A 20,955-nucleotide genomic window follows, 5' to 3' on the forward strand; every position below is an offset into this window, starting at 1 on the left:
AGCCTGCTGCTGGGGATTTAAAAATGTATATGTGTATTTCTAACCAAGCAGCTCTCTGCACTGAGCTCTCGGAGAGCAGAAACTGAAAGCTGTGTACAGGGAGGGAAAGCTGGAAAAGGGAGGAAGATCCACTAGGATGCTCGCTGTCTCTGACTGACCCCATTGAGGACCTGATTGGAGCCCATGCCTTGTTTGGAGCCTGTCACCTCAGTCATTGGGAAGCTGCTGGAACAGGCTGGGAACAGGCTGTGCTTGTGCCAATGGTGCTACACAAAAAGGCATTCACAAATAACGAAGCCCTGAAACACCCTGAAAATAAGTGTCAGCAGCTTGAATTGGGGTCAGTTGGGCCGTGGCGAGAAGCACGCTGGGCTSGGGAGCAGGGAAAAGACCTCCCCCACTTCTGCCTGCCTGGGAGAAGGGGCTTCCAAAGCAATGGGGAACACACCTGTTCCTGCTGACTGTCCCAGGGAAAGCCAGGCACTGACAGGGGCCCTAACCCTGCTGCAGGTCAGGGTTTGGTCACCTTGGTCTTCTTCAGTCGTAGTGCCCCAAAAAAGCATCCTCCCACCTGCAGAGCTTGGCTTCCTGCAGGCAGATAGACACAGCCCACAGATCAGCAGTTCGTGTAGCCTCCTCACTGTCTGCAATGTCCTGAGCAGCCATGGACAATTGGCACCTTGCTTTCTGCCTCAGTTTCCCCTTTTTATATCAGGATTGTATGCCATGGGGAGGGAGGAGGTGAGTGAGAGTGTTTGTCTCATTATGGCTGTCACTGCCTGAGGGGCTGGTGGTGCCAGAGAGTGAAAGGAGGTTGGTTTTGGGACTAAGACAGAAGGATATTTGTCTTTGCCATTAAACTAGTGGCTATCTCTGGCTGYATTACAATACCTCTTAATGCTGTTCCCTTAAACCAGGAAGGCAGACCCCCACAAGATCCAGACAGCACAGGGGCTTTTTAAGCTTCGCTCTACCAGCCAGTTGGTGGTCCCCCTTTGAAGATGTCATGTCTCTGGCTAAAGCAAGCACTTCAAGTTGAGTCCTAACAACCCACCATAGCAAGGTATGTAAAACACTGGCTTTCCACAGRCTGTACTTGCTTCATGAGTAAACTCTGAGCGAAGAAGATAAGACTTTTAGTGCTGAACTGAATGGGAGCAAAGCCTGCCCTTGTCTCCCAGGTATGAACAGCAACTCAGCTGCTAAAGGTCTTTGCCAACARAATTGCTCTGAACTGCTGTGTGTAGGGTTGAGCCACCAGTGCTACCTGCTGTAAGGCACKGGGTGCAGACCTGAGAACATATGGRATAGAGTTTTGCTGTTCCCATACTGGAGTGGTTAGTAAGTGTGCAGATACCAGCTGGACAAGTGTTCAGGATTCTTACAAGTGCAATCACCAAATGCTGTCTCCTGAAACCCCGAGGCTGCTTGGCAGCAAATTAAAGAAGAGCAGATGCCYGTATGTTATTTCACTGGTCAAAGCAGGGAGAACAAATTAAAGTGCCTATTTTAGCACACTGAGACAGCTGTGCTCTTCTCAAGCCAGTTCCTGAGAAATCACCTATCCATGCTTGATGGAGGGGAAAGCATCTGSTGTACCTGCAGCCAGTTAGCCAGAAGTGGAGGAGCTGGCAAAGGTGCCCTGCTGAGGAAATCTTTGGATGGCACCTTGGCAGAGACCAAGGGACAGATGTGAGCCCCAAACACTCCCCACTAAGCTGTGTCAGGTGCCGGCTGAGAGAGGGCTGTGACCTACACAATGGGGCATTTTGGGGCTCAGCTGCAGTGGGTGTCAGGTGCTGAGTAGGATTTGTTCACTGTTGATTATGACTCTGAGTTACCATCAGCTGAGTGAACTTGGCTGCAGGAACAATCTTCAGCTGCTTCCCTGCAAAGGCAGTCGGGTTCTTACTTAAAGAACCTGTAGTGGTTTTTAAACAGTGGAGATGTATTAAGTATATCATGTTACTGTTAAGCCTTGATGCACTCTGGAAATGTCTCGCATTCTTATTCTTCTGTTAGCAAAATGAGGTTTAAGAAGTTTAAGTGACCAGAATTCCAATAAATTTCTGCATGAAGAGAAAGTGGAGAGGCAGAGGCATTGTCATGCCTTACCACAGGCATTGGAAGTAATGACTGGATGTTCTTAATGGTGCTTCTTTATTTCTAACATAGTTCTCATAATAGAAAGTAATTTGGAAATTGTAGAAAATAACACTTCAGTGTTAATAGATCCCAAGAACCAAGCTGGTCGGAGGATTCAATCCCTCWCTATACATCTACATAGATGATGAGCATATTTAACTGTTTCAGCATCCAAAATTCAGTATAGTGATTCTCAGTGCTTTCTTCTAACCCCTTGCTTAGAATGGGTTATATTTCACATGAGATAATTAAATTAAACCACACCGAGTCTAAGTTGAAGTTGCCCTTATTTAACGTTTAGGAGCTTACACTTTGGAATAAGTTCAGCCTGTGATATGCATAGTTTTTGGTGCTCCTGGGCTATTCCTACGTGGTCCAGAGCTGGGAAAAGTCACTCTATTAACAGACTTTAGTTTCCCAAGCAGTGTCTATCTGTTTCCTGAAAAAGTTCTTATGGATCCACAATCAATAAAAGGTTGCATGTGATTGTTATAAAGTGCTGACTGCTTCAAGACAAAAGAATAATTCCTTTCCTTTTCCAGGTGAAAACAGGTCCCACAAATGAAGTGCTTTACTGAAGGTCCCTCAGAAAATGTAAAGCACAGACAGGAGATGAACGCAAGTCACTTGACATCCCACCTTAGCCAAACTGCCTATCTGCATTATGGGAAGTTTGGCAAGAAATGAGGGTAATGAAGCTGCACAGCTGCCTGGAAGAATGTCTCTGCTGCTATACAGCAGGTAATCCTTTTGATTTAAGAAATGGTATAACTTTTAAGGAGGAAATTTACAAAATATTTCATCTGAAGAATATTGCCATGTTTAATGCATTTGCTGCCAATGATTTTCTTTCTTTTGCTATACTGTTTACAGAGCAGCTGGTGCAGAGCTGTTGAGCTTGCTATTGAAGATGAAAGGCTGGTTGTTTTTCAAAGTCTTTTGTGCCTGTTTGCTCCTAACTGGAGCTGTCAGTGTAGATGTTTTTTATTTCCTTTATCACTATGGGTCTGAAGTCCCTTCTTTAAAGATTTCCCCAATTCAAAGAAAAATTTCTTTTGCTCTAAGTCCCAAAAGACCTTAAGGGTCTTTGCTCTTTTGTTTGGGCTGAACACTCCACAGGCAATGCCAGTGCCTTCGAAGGGTTGCTGGAAACCTTTAACCCCCARACAGTCAATGTCCCAGCTGAAGTCCTTTGATAAAGGCATGAGGAATTCAGTCTGTTCTGCTCATTTCTGTGGCCTGGGAATGAGAACACCTCTCTTGAACTATATAGATGCAATGAAAAACTTCCAGTGATTCTTAATTAGTGGTGTTTACAATGGTACATAAAGGATGGAGCTTTTCCCCTCAAAGCAGCCACAAAGAGCATGTGTTAGGTACTGTACAAACCCTCCCACAGATACTCAAGTTGCTTAAAAACCAAGTAATCAAGGAGCAGAGTCTTCCCCATTCCAAGACTGAAGCACTGAAGTTATGGGAGTCAAGTCATTTGCCCAAGATCATGACAGGAAGATAAGACAAAGCTGAGAACTGAAACCAAGGTACTGCTTTGGTACCTTAACAATCAGATTTTCCTCTTGAGTGCCATCCTTCCTGCACTGAAATAGGCTGAATTACAGGATTTTCTCTCTTTCATATACTCTGTCTGCTGGTAGCTCTTTACTTTGGTGAGGGAGTTATCTTAGAAATCTCTCTTATCAGTCATTAAATCTGCATGATCTCACTTTTTTTGAAATGTTTTAGCCAATGAGTTTCTCTCAAAGAAATCTAATGGTCCATAAGGGCAGTCTGAAGGGCAGTCCCTGTAATGCCTATTTCAAGTGTGCAGCCTTCCCACTCAGCCTGCACCACCAGGGTTATCTGTCGCTCAAATCAATGCTCCTACGCAGCAACATCACCCAACTGGAAAGCAAATCTATGCCAATCTCATAACTAAGCTCTACTGAAAAAACTGGATCCTGAGTGCTCTCCAAAGTGCTCCTCATCAGTGCATTCAAGTGACTTTCTGACTGATGAAATGTTCTTCAGTTAAATGTGCTTTTCATCTTTAAATGTGTTTTCTGTAAATGATCCACAAAAGTGATTCCAACTGGTATTTTTCATGTTGCCCTCTAGCCCTGCTGCCAAGGCCCCATCCTTGCTGACCAGAGTATAGGCCAGGAGAGGAGCTGCAGCTGAGCTGATTGTGAGCTATGTGGGGATGAAAAGCCTAGAGTCCAGCCACTCTGATTTTACCTGAATGAACAAGAAACGGTCCCAAAGTCACAGTGTTCACAATGGCCAGAGCAGWTCTTACAGTTCCTGTTGAACAGCTGGAACAGTGAACAACACTGAATCAATACTGAGTGCACTGAAACCAAAGGAGGAATGTCTTTTCCAATGCATTTCCAATTTTAATATTCTCCACTTAGCAGAAAATCCTAGTACCTGGACAGTAGGAGATCCAAGCAAGTCTCTGCTTGCTCATACAAAATATTTTCTTMCTGGTTTATTTCTTAGGATAGCATACACAGCAAAGCCCATGTAGAATGTGCACAAACCTCCTTCTTTGCTGTTTGTGATTACCCATTACAGAATTGAGATTAGATATGCATGAATGTGAGGAGCGTGAAACATTGCTGCCAAAGAAAACTTGTGTTCTACATCTTGAGTATCAGGTCACCAGAGAACRGTGTAAAGAGTAACCAAAATGCATATAGAGATTACTGAAGGTGACTGACTCTTAGTAGGGCATGTAGTTCATACTCTCACTGTTATATTTAGAAAAATTGCACCATATCATTGCAAAAAACATTCACCAAGCCCAAAAGATAACTGCAGTCACATGGTAAGTCTGTTCAAAACTGGAAAGTTAATGCAAATCTTTTACATTCTAGAGCATTGGCCTCACTTGTGTCAAACAGCCTGATCTAAGAATCCCATGAATTCTGTACTTGATTCTGTTACCAGCTTTGTGGATTTCTATTCTAAAAAGGGTTTGTTGATTTTTATTTTGTAAATTTTAGCCTCTGCAAAAAATATTCCAGGTGCACTAAATATATCATCTCTTGCCACAGAATCCTTTTCAACTTGATAATTAAGAGATTGATCACCCCCAGCAACAGACATAAAAGTTTAAACGCCACATAACTGTTCTCTGTACTAATGCAATAAAAGTGGGTTTACTTTTACAGTGGTGATTTTAGCAGCAGTCTAAATCAACACCCTGTTGGTAATCAGACAGATCTTCCTTTAAAAAGAAAAGCAGTGTAAGTGAGCTAGTTAGTATTATAGGCACATTATTGTCTCTACTTTCCTCAATCAGCTTTTATTCATACTTTTACAATAGGTGTAAATTTTTATATTTCCTTAGGCAAGCAGAAGAATGAACTGAACATCTAGAAGATTACTTAAAATAGGTTATASTGATAAGAAATAGACAATCCTGTACAATGTTGAAAAGGTCAGTGGATTAGAGTGCTGATTTCTGCAAATGGGCAGCCCTCCTCTGCTGGGGCTGGCAGGCAGCTGAAAAAGAAAAGAATTGACTGGGAAGTGTTCAGAATGTGTGGGGGGTGTTTTCTGTATGGATGTGTTAGGGAATTTGGGAGGAAACATTTCTGCAGTATGAGGCACAGCCAGTGGGTGAATGGTGTCTGAAAGAGGAATCATCTTGTGARTGTGAGGACTTGCTCCTGTGTCAGACCCAGGCTCCCTCAGCCCTGKTTTGCCTTGTGACCAGGTATAGAAGGGAGGAAGACCAGGGAAATGACTTTGTAGCTTTGTGTGTGACACAGTGACAAACATTGCTYTGGGCTGGGTGCTCTCAAGCAGTAACAAAAATGTAGGGCAGCCAGTTTTRTTTTTCCATTGTCTTGACAGTGTTGCTTAAAAAAGTTGAAGGAAATCAGTGAGCTATTTCTGGGCTAAAATTTCATAAGTGTTCATGTCAAGGAAATGCTTGTTGCTCCACATCACTATTTCCAAGCTGCACTGGCTCAGACATGCAACATGGTGGCTGCTCACACTTGCATTGCTTCCAAGGTGGAGCTTTTGTTTTTCCTGTTTTGTAAGTCCAGCCAAAGAAGTCTGGGTCAGCYACAGGATGCCCATCATGCCTGTCTGTGGAAAATCTGGATGGATTTATGCTTGTGATTGATCTGGGAATCACCACTTTCCTTGGCAGGACTGTAATTCCTTTTGGCTCCAAGGAGAATCTGTTCAGTGGAATATCTAAACAAACATATTAATTGTGATTCTTTCTGCTCCTTTAATGTCTGGATAGTCCCGTGCTGTCCTCWTCCAAAACAAGACCATTCTTAACTCAGTTTGGATGCTCTGTGCAATGTGTTGCTCATGCCTGAGTAGGGACAGCTGTTCTGTGTGAATGGCTGCACAGCAGAAAAYGCTGCAGTCCTGAGGATGGCCCATCTCAGATAGGAGTCACTGCCCAGTGTTTTCCTTTCTGAAACCTTTCAAGCCACCYTCCCATCTGACTGCTGTTTTTTAAAAACTCACAAAATTTGATTGCAAAGTGCTATCATTCTGATTTTCAGGCAAAAGGAGAGAAATGTGGTGCCAAATTCAGTGAAACATTAACTGAAGGCAGTGATGTGCATTACATTATTGTTGGCCTTTTTATCTCTGGTTCTTTCTTTTTTTTTATGACTGGCAAGATGACAATAAGTCAACTCAAGTTGACTGCTCCTTGCCTGAAGGGCTGTGAGAGTGTGTCAAGAGATGGCTATGTGATGGTGTCTCAGACATTTTAAATGTTAAGCCTTGTATGTTTGCCAGAATGGAAGTTTCCTCATAAATCAGTTCTTAACAGTGTAAGTTCAGATTCTATGGTAGAAACAGCCTCCTTGTCAACCTATATGGATGGAYTCAGCCATGATCTGGCTTCTCAGGCCTGATCAAATTTGCAGGAATACTCATTTCTCTGAGCAGGTGCTGCACCTTTGCTGCACCTTCTTTAGTTGCTTAGTCAGATGGTTCTCCTAGCAATGATAGGATGGATGGGTGTAGGAGCCTGGTTTGCTTTGTCCTGTGCTGCTCTGTCTCCATGCACTCTTGCCTCTTATTTTCTGCAGTCAATGGCAGATGRGCATGACTTTGATATGTGCTTGCTTTTTTCTTGGGAACTCAAATGGAATGAGTAGCTCATTTTTGGTGGGCTGCTGGATTGCTGCTGAAAGATGGTGCAATTGTACTTTGTTACCAGTGGGRAGAAGCAGGGCTAAATGAACATGGAGACTTCCACAGTTGATGGAAAGGAAAAAGACCAGGGAAGGAGAATCTGTGGATCAATGGCCTTTCACACACTGAAGAACAGAGAGCCAAMTCCATCTGACAGCTGATAGCCCATCACTGTGGTTCTGGAGTGAYTTGGAGGATGAGCACTCTCCAGCTGCATGCTGGGAGCAAAGGTCCATTGARCTTCTGTTGTGTGCCCTGAAGCCAAAGAATATTTATTTCATGAACAGCTCARTGCTGGGAGTGACCTTTCAGATCAAATCCTTTGGGGCAGGTGCTTGGCTCTGGTGTTCTGTGTGAGCCCATCCTTTGTCTTGGTTTTGGCTTTCTGTTGCCTTCCCATTTTTGGCTCACCTTAGTTCATAATGTATCAAATTACTTTTGACCTTGCTTCCTGCCAGGGTGGGGCAGGGACCAAAAATACAGGAGAGCAGAAGGTGCCACACACGCAGCTTTTACTGCYAGATACATCTGTGCAGCCCAAGCTTGTGGTCCCAAAGGTTTTGCCTCAACCTGTAAGCAAGCAGGGAGCCCGGTGCCTTCAATGACTCTTGCCTAAGAAAGAGCCTTGCCTTGCTATCCTACAGCAAGGTGTTAAGTGATGTAGACTTGCCTCTTTCCAGGCCATCCATCCAGCCTCAGATGGAGGAGCTGCTTGCTGTGCCAKCTAAGCTGTGTTTGCCCATCCTGCCACTTGGGTAGACCTGCTGCCCTTCACTGGCTTGTACATGAAAATCAACTGCCTCAGGCAGCCATTCAGTGCATCTGCCACAGCTTCTATTGGCATGGCCAGAGTCATCTGTTCTGCATGAATGGGGCTGACCAGCATCTGGCAAATGGCTGCCCCTCTGGGGTCTGTTGTAAGGCAAGWGACCAAGTACTCCCAAATCACGGCTACAGAGCAGAATTTAGTAAGCAATGGCTCTGCCCTGGCATGGTTGCCTTTGGGCTTTAAGCWAGAATGAGTTGGGCTCCTTCCCCGTTTAAAACCACCTGAATCCATAGTGTCCAGCAGAGTCACAGTATATGTCACATAGGCAGTTTTTTGGATACCTGTGGCTTCAGATTCAGTGGCTCTGGCAGCCAGCACATAACTGATACATCTGAGAGTCTGCTTCAGCAAGGGAGGGCTGGATGTGGAGTACARGTGGGACAGATCTGGCCCATACTGATGGCAAGTAGCCACCCTTTTTGCCCTTCCCTTCCCATCCCTAACAACAAACACAACTCCAGAGCTTGACCTTGGCTGACTGGAAAATGAGCCATGTTCACTGAAGAGGCAGCTGAGGCAGTGTAAACCTGTGTTGTTGCTCACTGGCAATAACCTGCCTCACTGCATGTGATTTGTGTGGGCCAGCGCTCCGTTAGCGACGTGCAGAAGCGGAAGGAGGGTGCACTGGCAATGCAGTTGTCTCTGCCTCTAGAAGATCTGGAAATTTAAAAAGATGCACATTTCCACCTCACCAGAATGTCTGAGATTTTAGAGAATCTTCTTATCCTGAGGCAGAAAAAACTGTTTGTTTTTTGAAAAGARTGAAAACATGAAAGATATGGCTTGAGCCAGTCAAAATGTTTTTGACATGTTTTATTTCAATTGTAAGGTTTTATGATGTGTTTGCAGATTATTTTTTTCTACTACAACTAAAATATTTCAAATGACATATTTGAATAATGGTGAAATTTCATTCTTTCTCTGATTTCTTCATATAAAGATCACTTTCTCAATTCCTTTCCCCTGCAAGCCCACATTTTTCACTGGTTTAAGTGAATCTCTTCTTCCTGCTTAAAAAAAATCATTTGGTATAATGTAAATCTGCTTGATTCAATTAGAAAGAGCATTTGAGGAGCAAAGTCAGGGAATTTATATCTTGTGTGACACCATTTATCAAACAGGTCACCACTGGATATAAAATTAACCCCAGAACTAGTTTCTCCTATCTTCTAGCTCAGCTTTAAATGCTGGTAATTCTTTGGTTTGAGTCAGGAAATCACTGTAAGAAGCCTGACTAAGCACCTAGAGATCATTTGATCATGAGGCAGCAAACAAGCATTCCCAGATTTTACAGTCCTAACTGCAAGCAAAGACATTAACTTCTCATCCACTGCCAGTTGATTCCAAATCCCTCTAAAGGGCTTCAAGAAAATGTACATTATTGAGCTTTATCCTCAGCTAAGTCTCCCCTCATACTGGGCCTTGTAGCTATTTTACAGTTTCATCATGGTGCGTGACTTGCTGCTGGGCAGGATGCTGCATCCTCTGATGCTGGCACACTAAACTGTCTGGATGTACACATATTCATWTGTATTTTGATGATTTATGGCACCTACAATTGTTTGAGCAGTTCACCCTGAGGAGGGTTGAACTCAGTTGCAAAGGAAGCAACCCTGCCTGGCCAAGATACAACAGGGGAWATCTCTGCCATAACCAACAGTAACAAACCACAGAAATTACTCAGTTAAAGCTAAACGCATCTTTAATCAAGACAGTCAAGTTAAGAGACCCTTGGGATTTTTGKGAGAAGGAGGAAGTCCTAATCAGTGCAAAAGGAATTGCTCCTTTTTATACCAGGGTTGAAGTTGCCCCCAAACTTGCAGATGCTAATTTTCAAAAAGAGAATCATTAGTTTTTAATAAAGAATTTTCTCCTTGGGAGGTGTGGGAATGGACTGAAAGCATTTATCCATACAGTTCAGAGTTCATTAGTGCACCCATCAGGGAAAATGTGTGAGAAAAGTGAAATCAGATGAATATTCCTTATTTAACCTCCAAACCAGTAATTCAGGGRAAAAAAAGCAATTTCTTCTAAATCTGAGTTCCAGGTGACTGCTTTTTATCTGAGCTCCATTAAATTATTCCCCRGCTAAATTCTCCTGAAATAGGCTTTTTGCTCCAGCAGACGCTAACTCCCTGAGATCATTTTGAAAGCAAAACATTCTGTTTTTATTAGTAATGATCCATCTTCCACACTGGTGCTATGAGGGACTTGAAGCTGTTTGTGCCTCGGTGTCAATTTTCTGCACTGAATCCCTGCTTCTTCATTGACATGGGGACAGGCTGGGTGAGCTGGTTCCTGCTTGYCTCCCTGGCTGTGGGTAGCACTGGGCTGCAGAAAACAACAGAGAGCACCTGGCAGTGGTTCTGCCTCCAAACAAGTGAAGAGGTGGTGTCCTTGGCCTCACAGTCACTGCTCAAGCTTGTAGCTAGATCCCTCTCACTGCAGTGTGAGACTGCAGAGAGGAGACTCTAAAGTTTCAGTTATAATTTCTTCCTTCCTTGATTGTCCTATGTGATTCATTCCCAGGATGTATTTCTATGTGGCAACCACCAGGCACAATTTTTCTACAGTCTCCTGTTTAYTCTGGACTTACACATGGCAAGTTTCCTACACAGCCCTTTTTTAAAAACAGATTTATTTGCTTTTACTGACTCTGGTCAAAACAGCTATTCTGAAATCCCAAAAGGATAGAACATTTGGGGCAGACAAATGTGATGAGCTGGAGCTGCTTCACATAAGAAGTGCAGCTGGTTGAAAATAGCCTTGACCTTTTTATAAACTGTTGTCCAGCCCTRTTTTCACTGACCTGACATATTAATGTGCTAGGGGAGTGGGCAGAACTGGCTCATTTCCCAGGTGGTCTTTTCTTGGGGCATGTTTGTCTTGACTGATTTCTTCCTGTGCATGAACTCCAAGGCAGAAGGAATCTTTTACAAAGCTTTTTGTATTACTGTCTATGATTTTTATGGCAAATTRAGCTCCCTTCATGTTGTTTTGCTTCCCTTCTTTCCCCTCCTTGGTAACCTCATAGCCATCATTCCTGAATTCCAGCCTTTACGTATCTAATTTTCTCTCTTTGCTGTCTCTGAGGAGGGCATATCCATGATCCAGTGTATGAGGCTTGGATGCTTGTTGCTGCAGCCTGAAGGGCTGCTCACATGGCATGAATAGACTTGGACCTAGCTTGGTTGAGTAGAGGCCCCAGAAGTCTGGGATTCCTTGCCCTAAGTAGCAATGGAAATGACAAGCTTGATTTGGGGCTTCCAGGCTCCTATGTCTATTCTGGGAAGCCTGGAAGTCCCCATTCTCCAAGGATTTGCAGGAGCCTCACTGTGACAATGAGCTGGGTGCCCTGGGCAGCTGGAGGCTACTGAGGTCTGTGACCCAGATGCCCTCCCTCCAAGGAAGAGATTATTCCTATCAAGTTTTACTGCAGGTTTGGCTTCACAGGCAAAGCAGAGCCTAAGTGACAGGASAATCAGGCCTTCAATCTCAAGGGAAGCAATGGCATTTTATCATATCCTCTGAATTATTCTGCTGCAAGGATCTTGAATATCTGGTTTATCTCCCCTAAAATGATCAGTATGCTGCTCATCAATCATCCTTATTTCACAACTGACATGCCACAGGTGGTTCAGCAACCTAAACATTTGGACTGAAATAGTTGTATTCTCTGGAGCTCTTGTGCCTGAAGCAGGGAGAAGCTGCTGGTGCTTTTGGGATGTTTGGGTGCTGCAAAAGTGGGGGCCTGGGGTACTTGGGTGAATAGCCAGCCAGCCACCTGTGTCAGGCTTTGTCATTCTGCACGCCAGCTCTCAGAAGCAGCAAATTTCATCTTTACAACAGATTTTGGAGGCAAGGCTGAAGAAAGTGAAAGCTTCTTTTCTTTCTCAGGCAGTTAAAGAGCTCAGCGTTTCTTTGCCTTAGGAACACAGGTCTATCCTTCTGGCTTGCTCTTATTTTACTGCAAGCTGGACTTGAATGGAAAAGGAATTCTTGCATGTGTAGAAAATGGGGGTGCTTGAGAAATGGTCAGCACTCACAGAAGGACTGCCTTTTTGGAGAAGCTGCTTGTCATTTACTAAAGCCTAAACTTAGTTTTAGGCATTTTGCTGAATAGGAACTCTTGAAAACCTGTGGCATCCATTCTGCTTATTGATCAGTTTTGGTAASTTGGCTTGACACAGTCAAATCCTTTGAGTTGCTTTCTATTCCCCAACAGGGAACGTGGGAAAAGGAGGAAGCTATATGGCTGAGAGAGACCAGGTCTGGCCAAGTTAGGTCCAACAATGTACCTGTTTCAGCTGTCTATCCTCCCTGCAGGATCAGCTGTTTCTTCAGGAACTATGCTCTGGAGCATGTGCAAGTTGGGAAGAGACCTCACTGATAACTCTGCTCTTACAAAGCCACTGAATGATACAGAAAATACAAAAGACCACCCCTGAAATATGAGTAATTATGAAGTAAAGAGTTAAGAAACATTAGGTTTGCATAGAGAAACCAGAGGGGTGGTTCACCAGTACATTTATCTGGCCAAACCCACAGCTGAAGATTAATTGAACGTCTTCAGGGACAGCAAACAGAACAATGTTGCTGTGAGGCCAGGAGTTTGTTTTGCCATTTGTTCCCTGTAAGTTACCATGGAATACAAGTACTTCTGTGGCTACAAGAAGAAATAACCTTTTATTCATACCCTGCGTTCATCTCGGACACATCCTGAAGTTTAAACAGTTCATAGTGCTCTTCTSTTCTATTGTATTGGACCACTTCACTGCTTTCTCCATGGAAATYCTTCCATCTGGGGACACTCCACCAACACATTTGTTTGAGACTCTCCACGGAGATTTCCGTAAGTAACATGCTTGGATTGCGTTCCTGTTCTTTCCGCGTTCCCTGGCTGGGAGTGCTCGAGTAGACAGGCCTTGTGTACGGAATGTTGGTGGGAGTGGGCTGTTTGGAGGCAATGGTCCAAAATATCCATGCAAGAGCTTCAGAGTGACAGTTGTGCAAATCTGCACTGCAAACCTTTTTCTAAGATGTATGCTCATCCAGRTGGAAATCTGAGAAGCTTACAGTGTGACCTATGTGTCCTGTTGTACCTGCTTGTGTTGCAGATCACTAATGCTGATAAGTACTTGAAATTGTTTGCAGAAACTACTTGAAAAATTGTTCTGAAAAACATATAAACCTAAGGAAAAAACACCACTGTTCATAGGGGGGAAAAAAAGCAAAAGGCGGAAAATGAGCAACCTGTTATTATTTTCTATGAATTAATCACCCATTTTCAGATCTGACAGAATACTCAGAGGAAGTTGGAGTCTCTTTTTAYTCTATTTTCAGCTGGTGCTTGAAGTGCAAATGTCAGAAATCTCTCTGCAGAGGCTGCTCTGATGAGATTTCCAGTCAGTTTCATGAATGAAGTTGGTTTGGATTAACTGTGAATAAGTTCTTGGGCAGAGAACTAGCAAATCATGGGTTCATTGATCACAGACACTTCTGTGCCTGGTGTCTGACCCAACACTCAATAAAGGCAATGAGAAGCCTACTGGGGCAGCTTATCCAATAGCTGTGGAGCCACTTTGCAGTTCCAAAGCAGCTGGAGTCAGCTATTCCTAGACACTGGAAACTGGCTGGGAGGGAAATTTGCTTATGGTCCATTCACCTGATTTATGGGAGTTTGCATCAGGCCCAGGGACAAGTTCTCTGGACTATATGCTGCTCATTTATAAAACTGGTGTAGTAGATGAGACCTGGTAAGAGTCAAGCTTTCATCCTTTCCTCCTGCTGCTCTGATGCCTTATTTTCCAGCAGTAATTAAGAGGGACAGATGGCTACTTCTGGGATTGTTTAACTGTGGGGGCAGTTCCAGGGCTGTCCTGTGAGGCTGTCTCCACAAGTAACATGTTTTTAAGTTATGCCTCTCTATTGATCCTCAGTCTGAACAATTAGCATTGGTGCTTGCTCTGAGTCCAAAGGTGTCTGCAATCAACCCCAGAATGATATTCAAGGAGAGCACTGTTTTAAAAGGCTGTCTCTCCCAAAGTGTGCTGTGTGTTTCAGATGTGACAGACTACATGGCGGGACCCAAAACAGAGGCATTTGAGAAAGCTTGGGAACTTCTGATTCTTGAGCCTGAGCCCAGACATACTCCCTGACATTTTGGTTTGGGAGCCTCTTATTCAAATGCACCATTTTCACCTGCTATCCATATCTTTATCATTCCTGTAGAATAATTGCTGTTTTTAAAATGCTTGCCTTGATATAACAATGCARTTCTCTGTGTGACAAAACTGTAAAAATCTGGTGGCTGGTAAATAAAAAGTATTGAGAATGATTGTTTCATTTGAGGCATCAATAACTTCACCAGAGCTGTTAGGAGAATAGCTCAGCTTCCCTGAAAATGGCAAAAGAACTTTTTGTGTGTTACGAAGCTCACTTTGCCTGCTCTGCAAACTCCAGCTAACACTCCAAGTGGTCAGATTTTCTGGAGGTGGAACTCCAATACTGAATATCTGATGGGGCATCRAGGCTACCAATTCTGCTTGTGAGGCTGTGTGAAAAACTAGTATGTGTGTTGAGAAGTAAAAGCACTGACTTCAGGAGTTGTGGATGCAGTTCTTGTTTCTGTGGCTGGTTTTCTGCGCAGCCTTGAGGTGGCTGCTCTTGTCCTTGCCCTCACATAGGCTCAGTTGCTAGACCAGTCTGGCAGTAGGTGGAAGGGAGCAGGAGAGATCAGGCTGACCTTCTGCTTCTCTAAGCAGCCTGGACAGCCCCATGGCTGGCAGGGCTCGTGACTGGAGTGACTGGAGTTAACAAAGRGCCAAGGCAGTGGGGCACCATGATCCTTATCTTTGTATGGGCTGTCACTGTGCTCCCACCCAGCTGTAGCACCAAACTGCCTGTGGAGCCAGATGCCATACAGGAGATGGAATATACAGGGACCATCCTTCAGGCACTGGTTTTTCTTCAGAGCTTTTCTTTTAGAAGGTGGGCAGTCATCTRTCACTTCTTCCCAGCCTGGTGGCAAAGTTACTGGGGCTGGCAGCCCTCAGTTTGAGGGCCGATGCGGGAAGACACATTGGAGTGAGCTTCTTTGAAGGGTTYTTTGCTGATTAGGGTCAGATGTTATTGCCACAGGGGCAGTTAATTGAGGGGGTATCAATAGACAGCAGGCCACCCTCTCTTTAATTTTCTTGCCCTGCCTGTTATTTAACAAACCTATTGAGAGAAAGGCTCCATTAGCTATACTTTTATCTTTAATTCTGTGACTGAAGTAAAAGCCAGTGTAGGAGAAGCTGCCAAATACAGGATAGAATTGGTTCTGTAATAATAATAATAATAATAACTTGCTTTCCCTCTTTGAAAATAAATATGGTCCTTAGTAGAGAGATTTACCCATTGCTGGCAGTCACTCAGCCAGGACAATTTGGGCTCTGAGTACTTGATTAGAATAACTTTAAGGAAAATTGCCTTCCTGAATCAAGTAAAGATCCATTAACCTGATGAAGCAGGGTTTGCTTATCTGAGAGGTTAAGACTCATAACACAGTTTGCRCTGTATTAGATGAGGTCTCTCTTAGAACAGAAAGTAATAAAAACACCATCTGTCATGTCTAGTCAATCAGACCTCGTATAAGAGAGGAATTATTCCTTGACTTTACCATTATAAGATCATTTGTTTGTTAACAATGGGAAGTGTCAGGAATGCTGAAAACTGGTTTTATTCCCTCAAATTATTTCGAGCTGCCTTTATCTTGGAGAGAATTAATATTAATCTGAGTTTATACAGGAAAGAAATATTTCTAGGTGAATACAATGCCAAGGCATTCCATGTTCAGTCTCTTGTGATTTATTGTTAATGGTAAAACTGAATGGGAGATGGAGGAAAAAGTGCCATGTACACTTTTCTTCTGAAAGTGATTATTTCTATAAACAAATCTCTTGCAAGTTGCTGAGCACTCAAAGGTTCTTTAAAGTCAATTGAATGTATTCAATTCACTTGAGTGGCTGTCTGCATCTTAAAGGACTGGCATGGATCTTCTTCTACATCTCCTGTAGCATAGGCATAGCTGGAGGTCGTGGAAAAGGTGTTTGCATTTTTTGGGCATGGATTTATCAGAGTTATTAAATGTTGTCACTGTTGGATTTCTCTGACAGTGTGGTCTCCTCTGTTTACTGGAGACAGGTAAAGACTGAATGCCAGACAGCAGAGACAGCTGGAGACAGCTGTGGGCACAGGAGATGRAAGAGTGGTGCAAAGCCTGTACGAGTGTATTCCCAGCACCACCACTCACCAGCTGGGGTGGAAGCACCATCCCCACTTGTCACATGCCACAGATGAGACTGCAGTGGATGTATTCATGTCCAGCATTGCCTGCTGCTTGGGCATGTGCCATGCTGTCGCCCAGCATGTTCAGCACTGCTCTATAGCTTCTGGTTGGTCACAAGCTGGAGAACACCAGAGGTGGTTTTTGTGTGCCCGTGGAAAAACCATTTCTGTGTTCAGGGTTGCTRTTTGCACAAGAGAAGCACACAGTGTTTGCAGGTGTGTGATGCAGGGCTCAGCTGTTGTGTGGTGGGCACAACCCCATGCAGGGTCCTGGGAGGAAGGAGGCAGGCTGGGGMTCAAAGAGGGGTATTAAAGCAAATTCAGTATTCAGTCATAGCCAGAAGATGTACTCCAGTTGAGCTGATGACACTGRGGATCTGGGAGAAAGATGGTCGAGCAGGAAGAAAACAACATGTGCTCTGGGGTGGTGTCAAAGGAAGGCTGAGCACTCCTGCTCCCACTGATGTCAGGTGGATCAGATGCTACTCATCTCCTAGGAAAACAGGACCTTTTTTGGGGGAGCTAGCATAAGGATGAAGAATCACAGATGCTTTCTTCCTTCTATGAGAGTATAACCCTTCTCCCTGCCAAGCTCTGAGGGGATTTGTCATGAATGCTAGTGGAGAACAGACTGCCCTGGGAACAGGATGGCCAGGACAAAAGGAATTGTACTGCAAAGTGTTAGGGTCCCTGAAGACCTAAACTCTCTATGGTTAGATCAACATTTTAAAAAAGGAAAAAAACCATCTCTTAATTTTGTGCCAGTTCCTCTGGGATCTGATGCACGGAAAACCCACATGACTGCACTTCCCCCTGGAGCTGGTGAGAGCTGCTCCCACTCACTGTGTTAACAAATTGATCCCCATGGTCACTGCGGGGGGAGGCTGAAAAGAATGGATGGCACTGCAAGCTCGTTATGAAAATGCAGGGAACCAGAGTTAATGAATCTTGGACGAGCCCCTAATCTGCCTGGCCCTTGGTGTGGCAATGGAGGAAGCTGGGTGGGGAGGATCTGATTAACATCTCAGTGGAAATGACAGTCCCTAGAATGCAGAAGGTCGTATCATATCAGTCAGTGCTTGCATCTGGGAGGGGCCACYGTCAGAGAGCTGAGATCTCTGTGGATTAGATCTGGAAAGTTTTTTTATGAGAACAGAGGTATTTTTGGGATTTACATATTCTCTGTCTCTGGCAGCTTGCCTTGATGAAATACTGATTACACAATCACAATCTGACTTAAACCTTAGTAAAAAAATCAGCTGTGTGCTGGGTTATGGTGAGAATACCGTCTCTGTGATGGCAAAGATTTGAAATTGTGCAGTGCATTGTGTCTCCTGACACAGGAAAACTTGCAGAGAACAAKGAACAGGCTGTTTACTGTGGGCATAGTGAAAAAAAATGGGAAAAACTGGAATGAATTCCTTCTCTGAGATTCTCCTAGTCCTATAGCCAGATTAATGAATGAAACCACTTGCCCAGATGTACAGGAGATTATTCTGCTTGACGCTTGTTTCATGGRCAGTGCAGTTAAGGTTAGGAAACTTGAAATGAATGCTCAAGGGGCCTGACAAGCAGCGTAGCCAGAACCAAACCCAGGGTCCTGCTGTCACATCCTGTAGCCCCCCCTCACTGCCAGACAGGCCCCCCCAGTTCTAGGCATCCCTGTGAGCTGGCTGTGTGAGGAATAGAGTAGTTACAGGATTTCTGTTTTCACATTACCAACTGCCTCTCACTGAARCCAGTAAAAGCAGCATTTTACTCAGGAGCAGGTGGGAGAAGGGAGCAGGACACACCACAGAAGAGAGCTACTGGTCAGCTGAGAGATCAGAAAGAGAAATTCCCAAGGCAGTATCTGTCCCAGAGGCTGGAAGTGAGCATGAAGAGTGGGGCAATGCACCYGAGGGCTGGCTGAGACACTGGATTTGGGCGTTCCTCCTGACCAGGCTACTGCAGGCTGTGATGTCTTCAGTGGCTGAGCTGTGCCTCAGAGCCTGTGGCATAATAAATCAGTAGCYGTCTCTCATTTTCTCTGGTAACACTGCAAGCAGGGCAGCTTAACTGAGAGACTGCTGGGCTGGCATGTGAGAGATTTCAGCGGAGTCTGCCTTCGTCAGGATGTTTCTTCCCTCTTTTGCTCCTTTTCGGATTGGAGGCACTGATATTTGCTCAGTGAGATGCCCTGAGACCTGCTGCTGAAAGGCACTATGTGACATCCTGCTTCTGAAACCACCAGRGAGAAATGTTCTTGCGACACCAAATGGTCCTCAAGTGTTTTTCCAAAGTTCTGCCTCGCCACATACATCTTTCTTCCAGCTGCAGGGACCTCCCACCTTCTCACTCCAGGAAGGGGACGACCCAGCCTCAGCTCCAGGCAAGTGGACTGGATAAAYCTTCAGAATTTTCTGTCTCCAGGCTCTCTGTTATTTAGAAGTTTTAAACAGAGAGCCTGAGTTGAGTCTGAGCCAGACAGGTGTAGTATTGGGTGCCTGAGGGACCAGCACATCTTGTGACAGTCAGAATTGATCACCCAAGAGAGAGACAAAAAGCACTAAACTGTGTTAAGTACTAAACTGAGCTCACATGCCCTCGTACACCTATCTTGGCTATCCTTTTCTGCATTTGTTTTTTTTCAGAGCACTCTCTCTGTTGCTGACTTTGCATACCTATGTGAACATTTAAACTAGCTGTTGTTTCAGCTAGGGACAGTCTCCAAGAAGTGGGCAGCATTCCTAAAATGCCTTGAATCTCTGTAAAGGGGGTGAAAAAGGACTATCAGGAAGGKCAAAACACAGAAATATTCCAGAGACTGGACATGTTCCCATTGCCTGGAGCAGCTGGATGTRCATTTTCTCTATGTCTTGAACTTATTGAAACCAGTGTTACCAGTCAGTGGTACCTTACACCATAGCAACAAGTACAGCTTAGAAGTGGAAGGGAAAATAGCTGGAAARTAATTCAAGAGGTTCCTTACTGACAGTCTGAATAGTTAAATTATTCCTGATTTTCTATGTAATGTATAGCTTTTCTTGGTATTCACTTGCTGTTAATCAGTARTCTGTTCTGAAAGATCAAAAATCTTATTCTGGAACCAGCTTCCATTTTTTTTCAGTGGTTCTGTGGTACTCTCATCTYGAGAGCCTAGAAAGTAATTTAAATTCATGGTTGTATTTTGTTTGTGCTGAGTTTTCTTCATTTCCTGCCTCAGCTCTCTCATGCCCTGAGATTTGCTTGAACATTCCCTCCAATGAAGAGAAAAATCCTAATTTTTCCATGCTTCAATGGCYTCTTAAAAAGTTGTTCAGAAATAAAAGCCCTTCCTCACGTGTTCCCCCCTCCCCCCAATCTTCTAATAGAAGTCATGAGCATTACCAAGTGAAGCTTTTTATTTTTCCCAACAACTATTCTCCCTCCAGCTTTTCTTCTCGACTGTATTGTCTGGCCTGTGGTGTTCATATGTCTTTTCTGCTTGTTTTTCACAGTGCTTGCCCAGAGTCTCACACTGCTGGCTTTGCCATGCTGTGCTTTGTACTTATCTATGCTATATCTTCTTATAATATGAATAACACTYGCTGGATCCTGGCCATACTTTCTACCTTATAGATTTAAATTCTTCTTACCATCTATCTTTTCTTTAATATCTCTTCTGTGCACAGCCTGCTTTTTTTGTAACCATTATTAAAGTTTTGCTTCAATCCTCCTTTCACAAGCCCCTCACAATTTGCCGTCATATTTTTATGAGTTGTTCATGCCATGATTCTTCCTTTTGCTTCAGGCTGTGCATCCCTTGTTGCTCTATCAAATGCATCATCATCTGTGGGAATTTATTCCTCATTTCATTTTGGAATTTGGAATTTGATCAGCTTATGATGCTCACTATGGCACATAYAAGTAGCTATTGCTACATGCTTCTCTTCACTCTTAAGTTCAGGTGTCTCTCAGTGTTTCCCTARTGTATTTTTTCTAGCCATCCTGCCCAGTTCCTCTCGGTCATCCTATGTCCAAATAATAGCACAATTCATCAAGAACTACCTACCTGTTTGTAGCCTTGACTCTATCTTGAGGTGATGATGATAGATAAGGGGCCTTGAAGCAGGTGGGACTTGGGTACAATAGAAAGGTGAAGAATGCAGATGGCTTCAGGGCCATGATGTTGGGTGATGGAGACCCTATTTTATGCTACTGCTGAACCCACGGAATTTTACTCTAAACAATGTCTATGTCTGTAGAAAATACTTGGGGTTTTCCCTAAAGCCTCTCTGAAAGAAAGTCACAGCAGTTCAGAAAAGATTATGGGGGAAAGCAGAAAGGAGTAAACAGCAGAAGTGCAGTAGAAAAATTGTTGATCCTTCTCCAGGSAGCTCATTGAAGGTCAAAAAGGGTCTTGGGGACCAGCTTGTCAATGTTGAATCTGCTTTCCTATGTGATAGGTGAAGAATTAGGGACTGAAGCCAGTCTGTCAAAGGTTGGTAAAA

The 20,955-nt window shown here is 43.9% G+C and overlaps 1 protein-coding gene across 2 annotated transcripts in view; it reads left to right on the forward strand.

Moving 5' to 3' along the window:
* Positions 1 to 940: 940 nt before the first annotated feature.
* The window catches only part of SLC15A2 (solute carrier family 15 member 2), a 66,312-nt gene continuing 46,297 nt past the window's right edge, over positions 941 to 20,955 (forward strand). The window contains exons 1-2 of one of the 2 annotated variants that reach the window (XM_057368560.1): positions 941 to 1,063; positions 2,688 to 2,886. In XM_057368560.1, coding sequence (XP_057224543.1) covers positions 2,829 to 2,886 — 58 coding nt within the window. In that variant the 5' untranslated portion in view covers positions 941 to 1,063; positions 2,688 to 2,828. Of the gene's footprint in view, positions 1,064 to 2,687; positions 2,887 to 12,679; positions 13,005 to 20,955 lie in introns of those variants that run through there. The other variant, XM_057368559.1, reaches the window with a different exon arrangement.

This window comes from Malurus melanocephalus, unplaced genomic scaffold, assembly GCF_030028575.1.
Source record: "Malurus melanocephalus ecotype Western Australia unplaced genomic scaffold, MMel_1.1 scaffold_94, whole genome shotgun sequence".
Taxonomy (NCBI): domain Eukaryota; kingdom Metazoa; phylum Chordata; class Aves; order Passeriformes; family Maluridae; genus Malurus; species Malurus melanocephalus.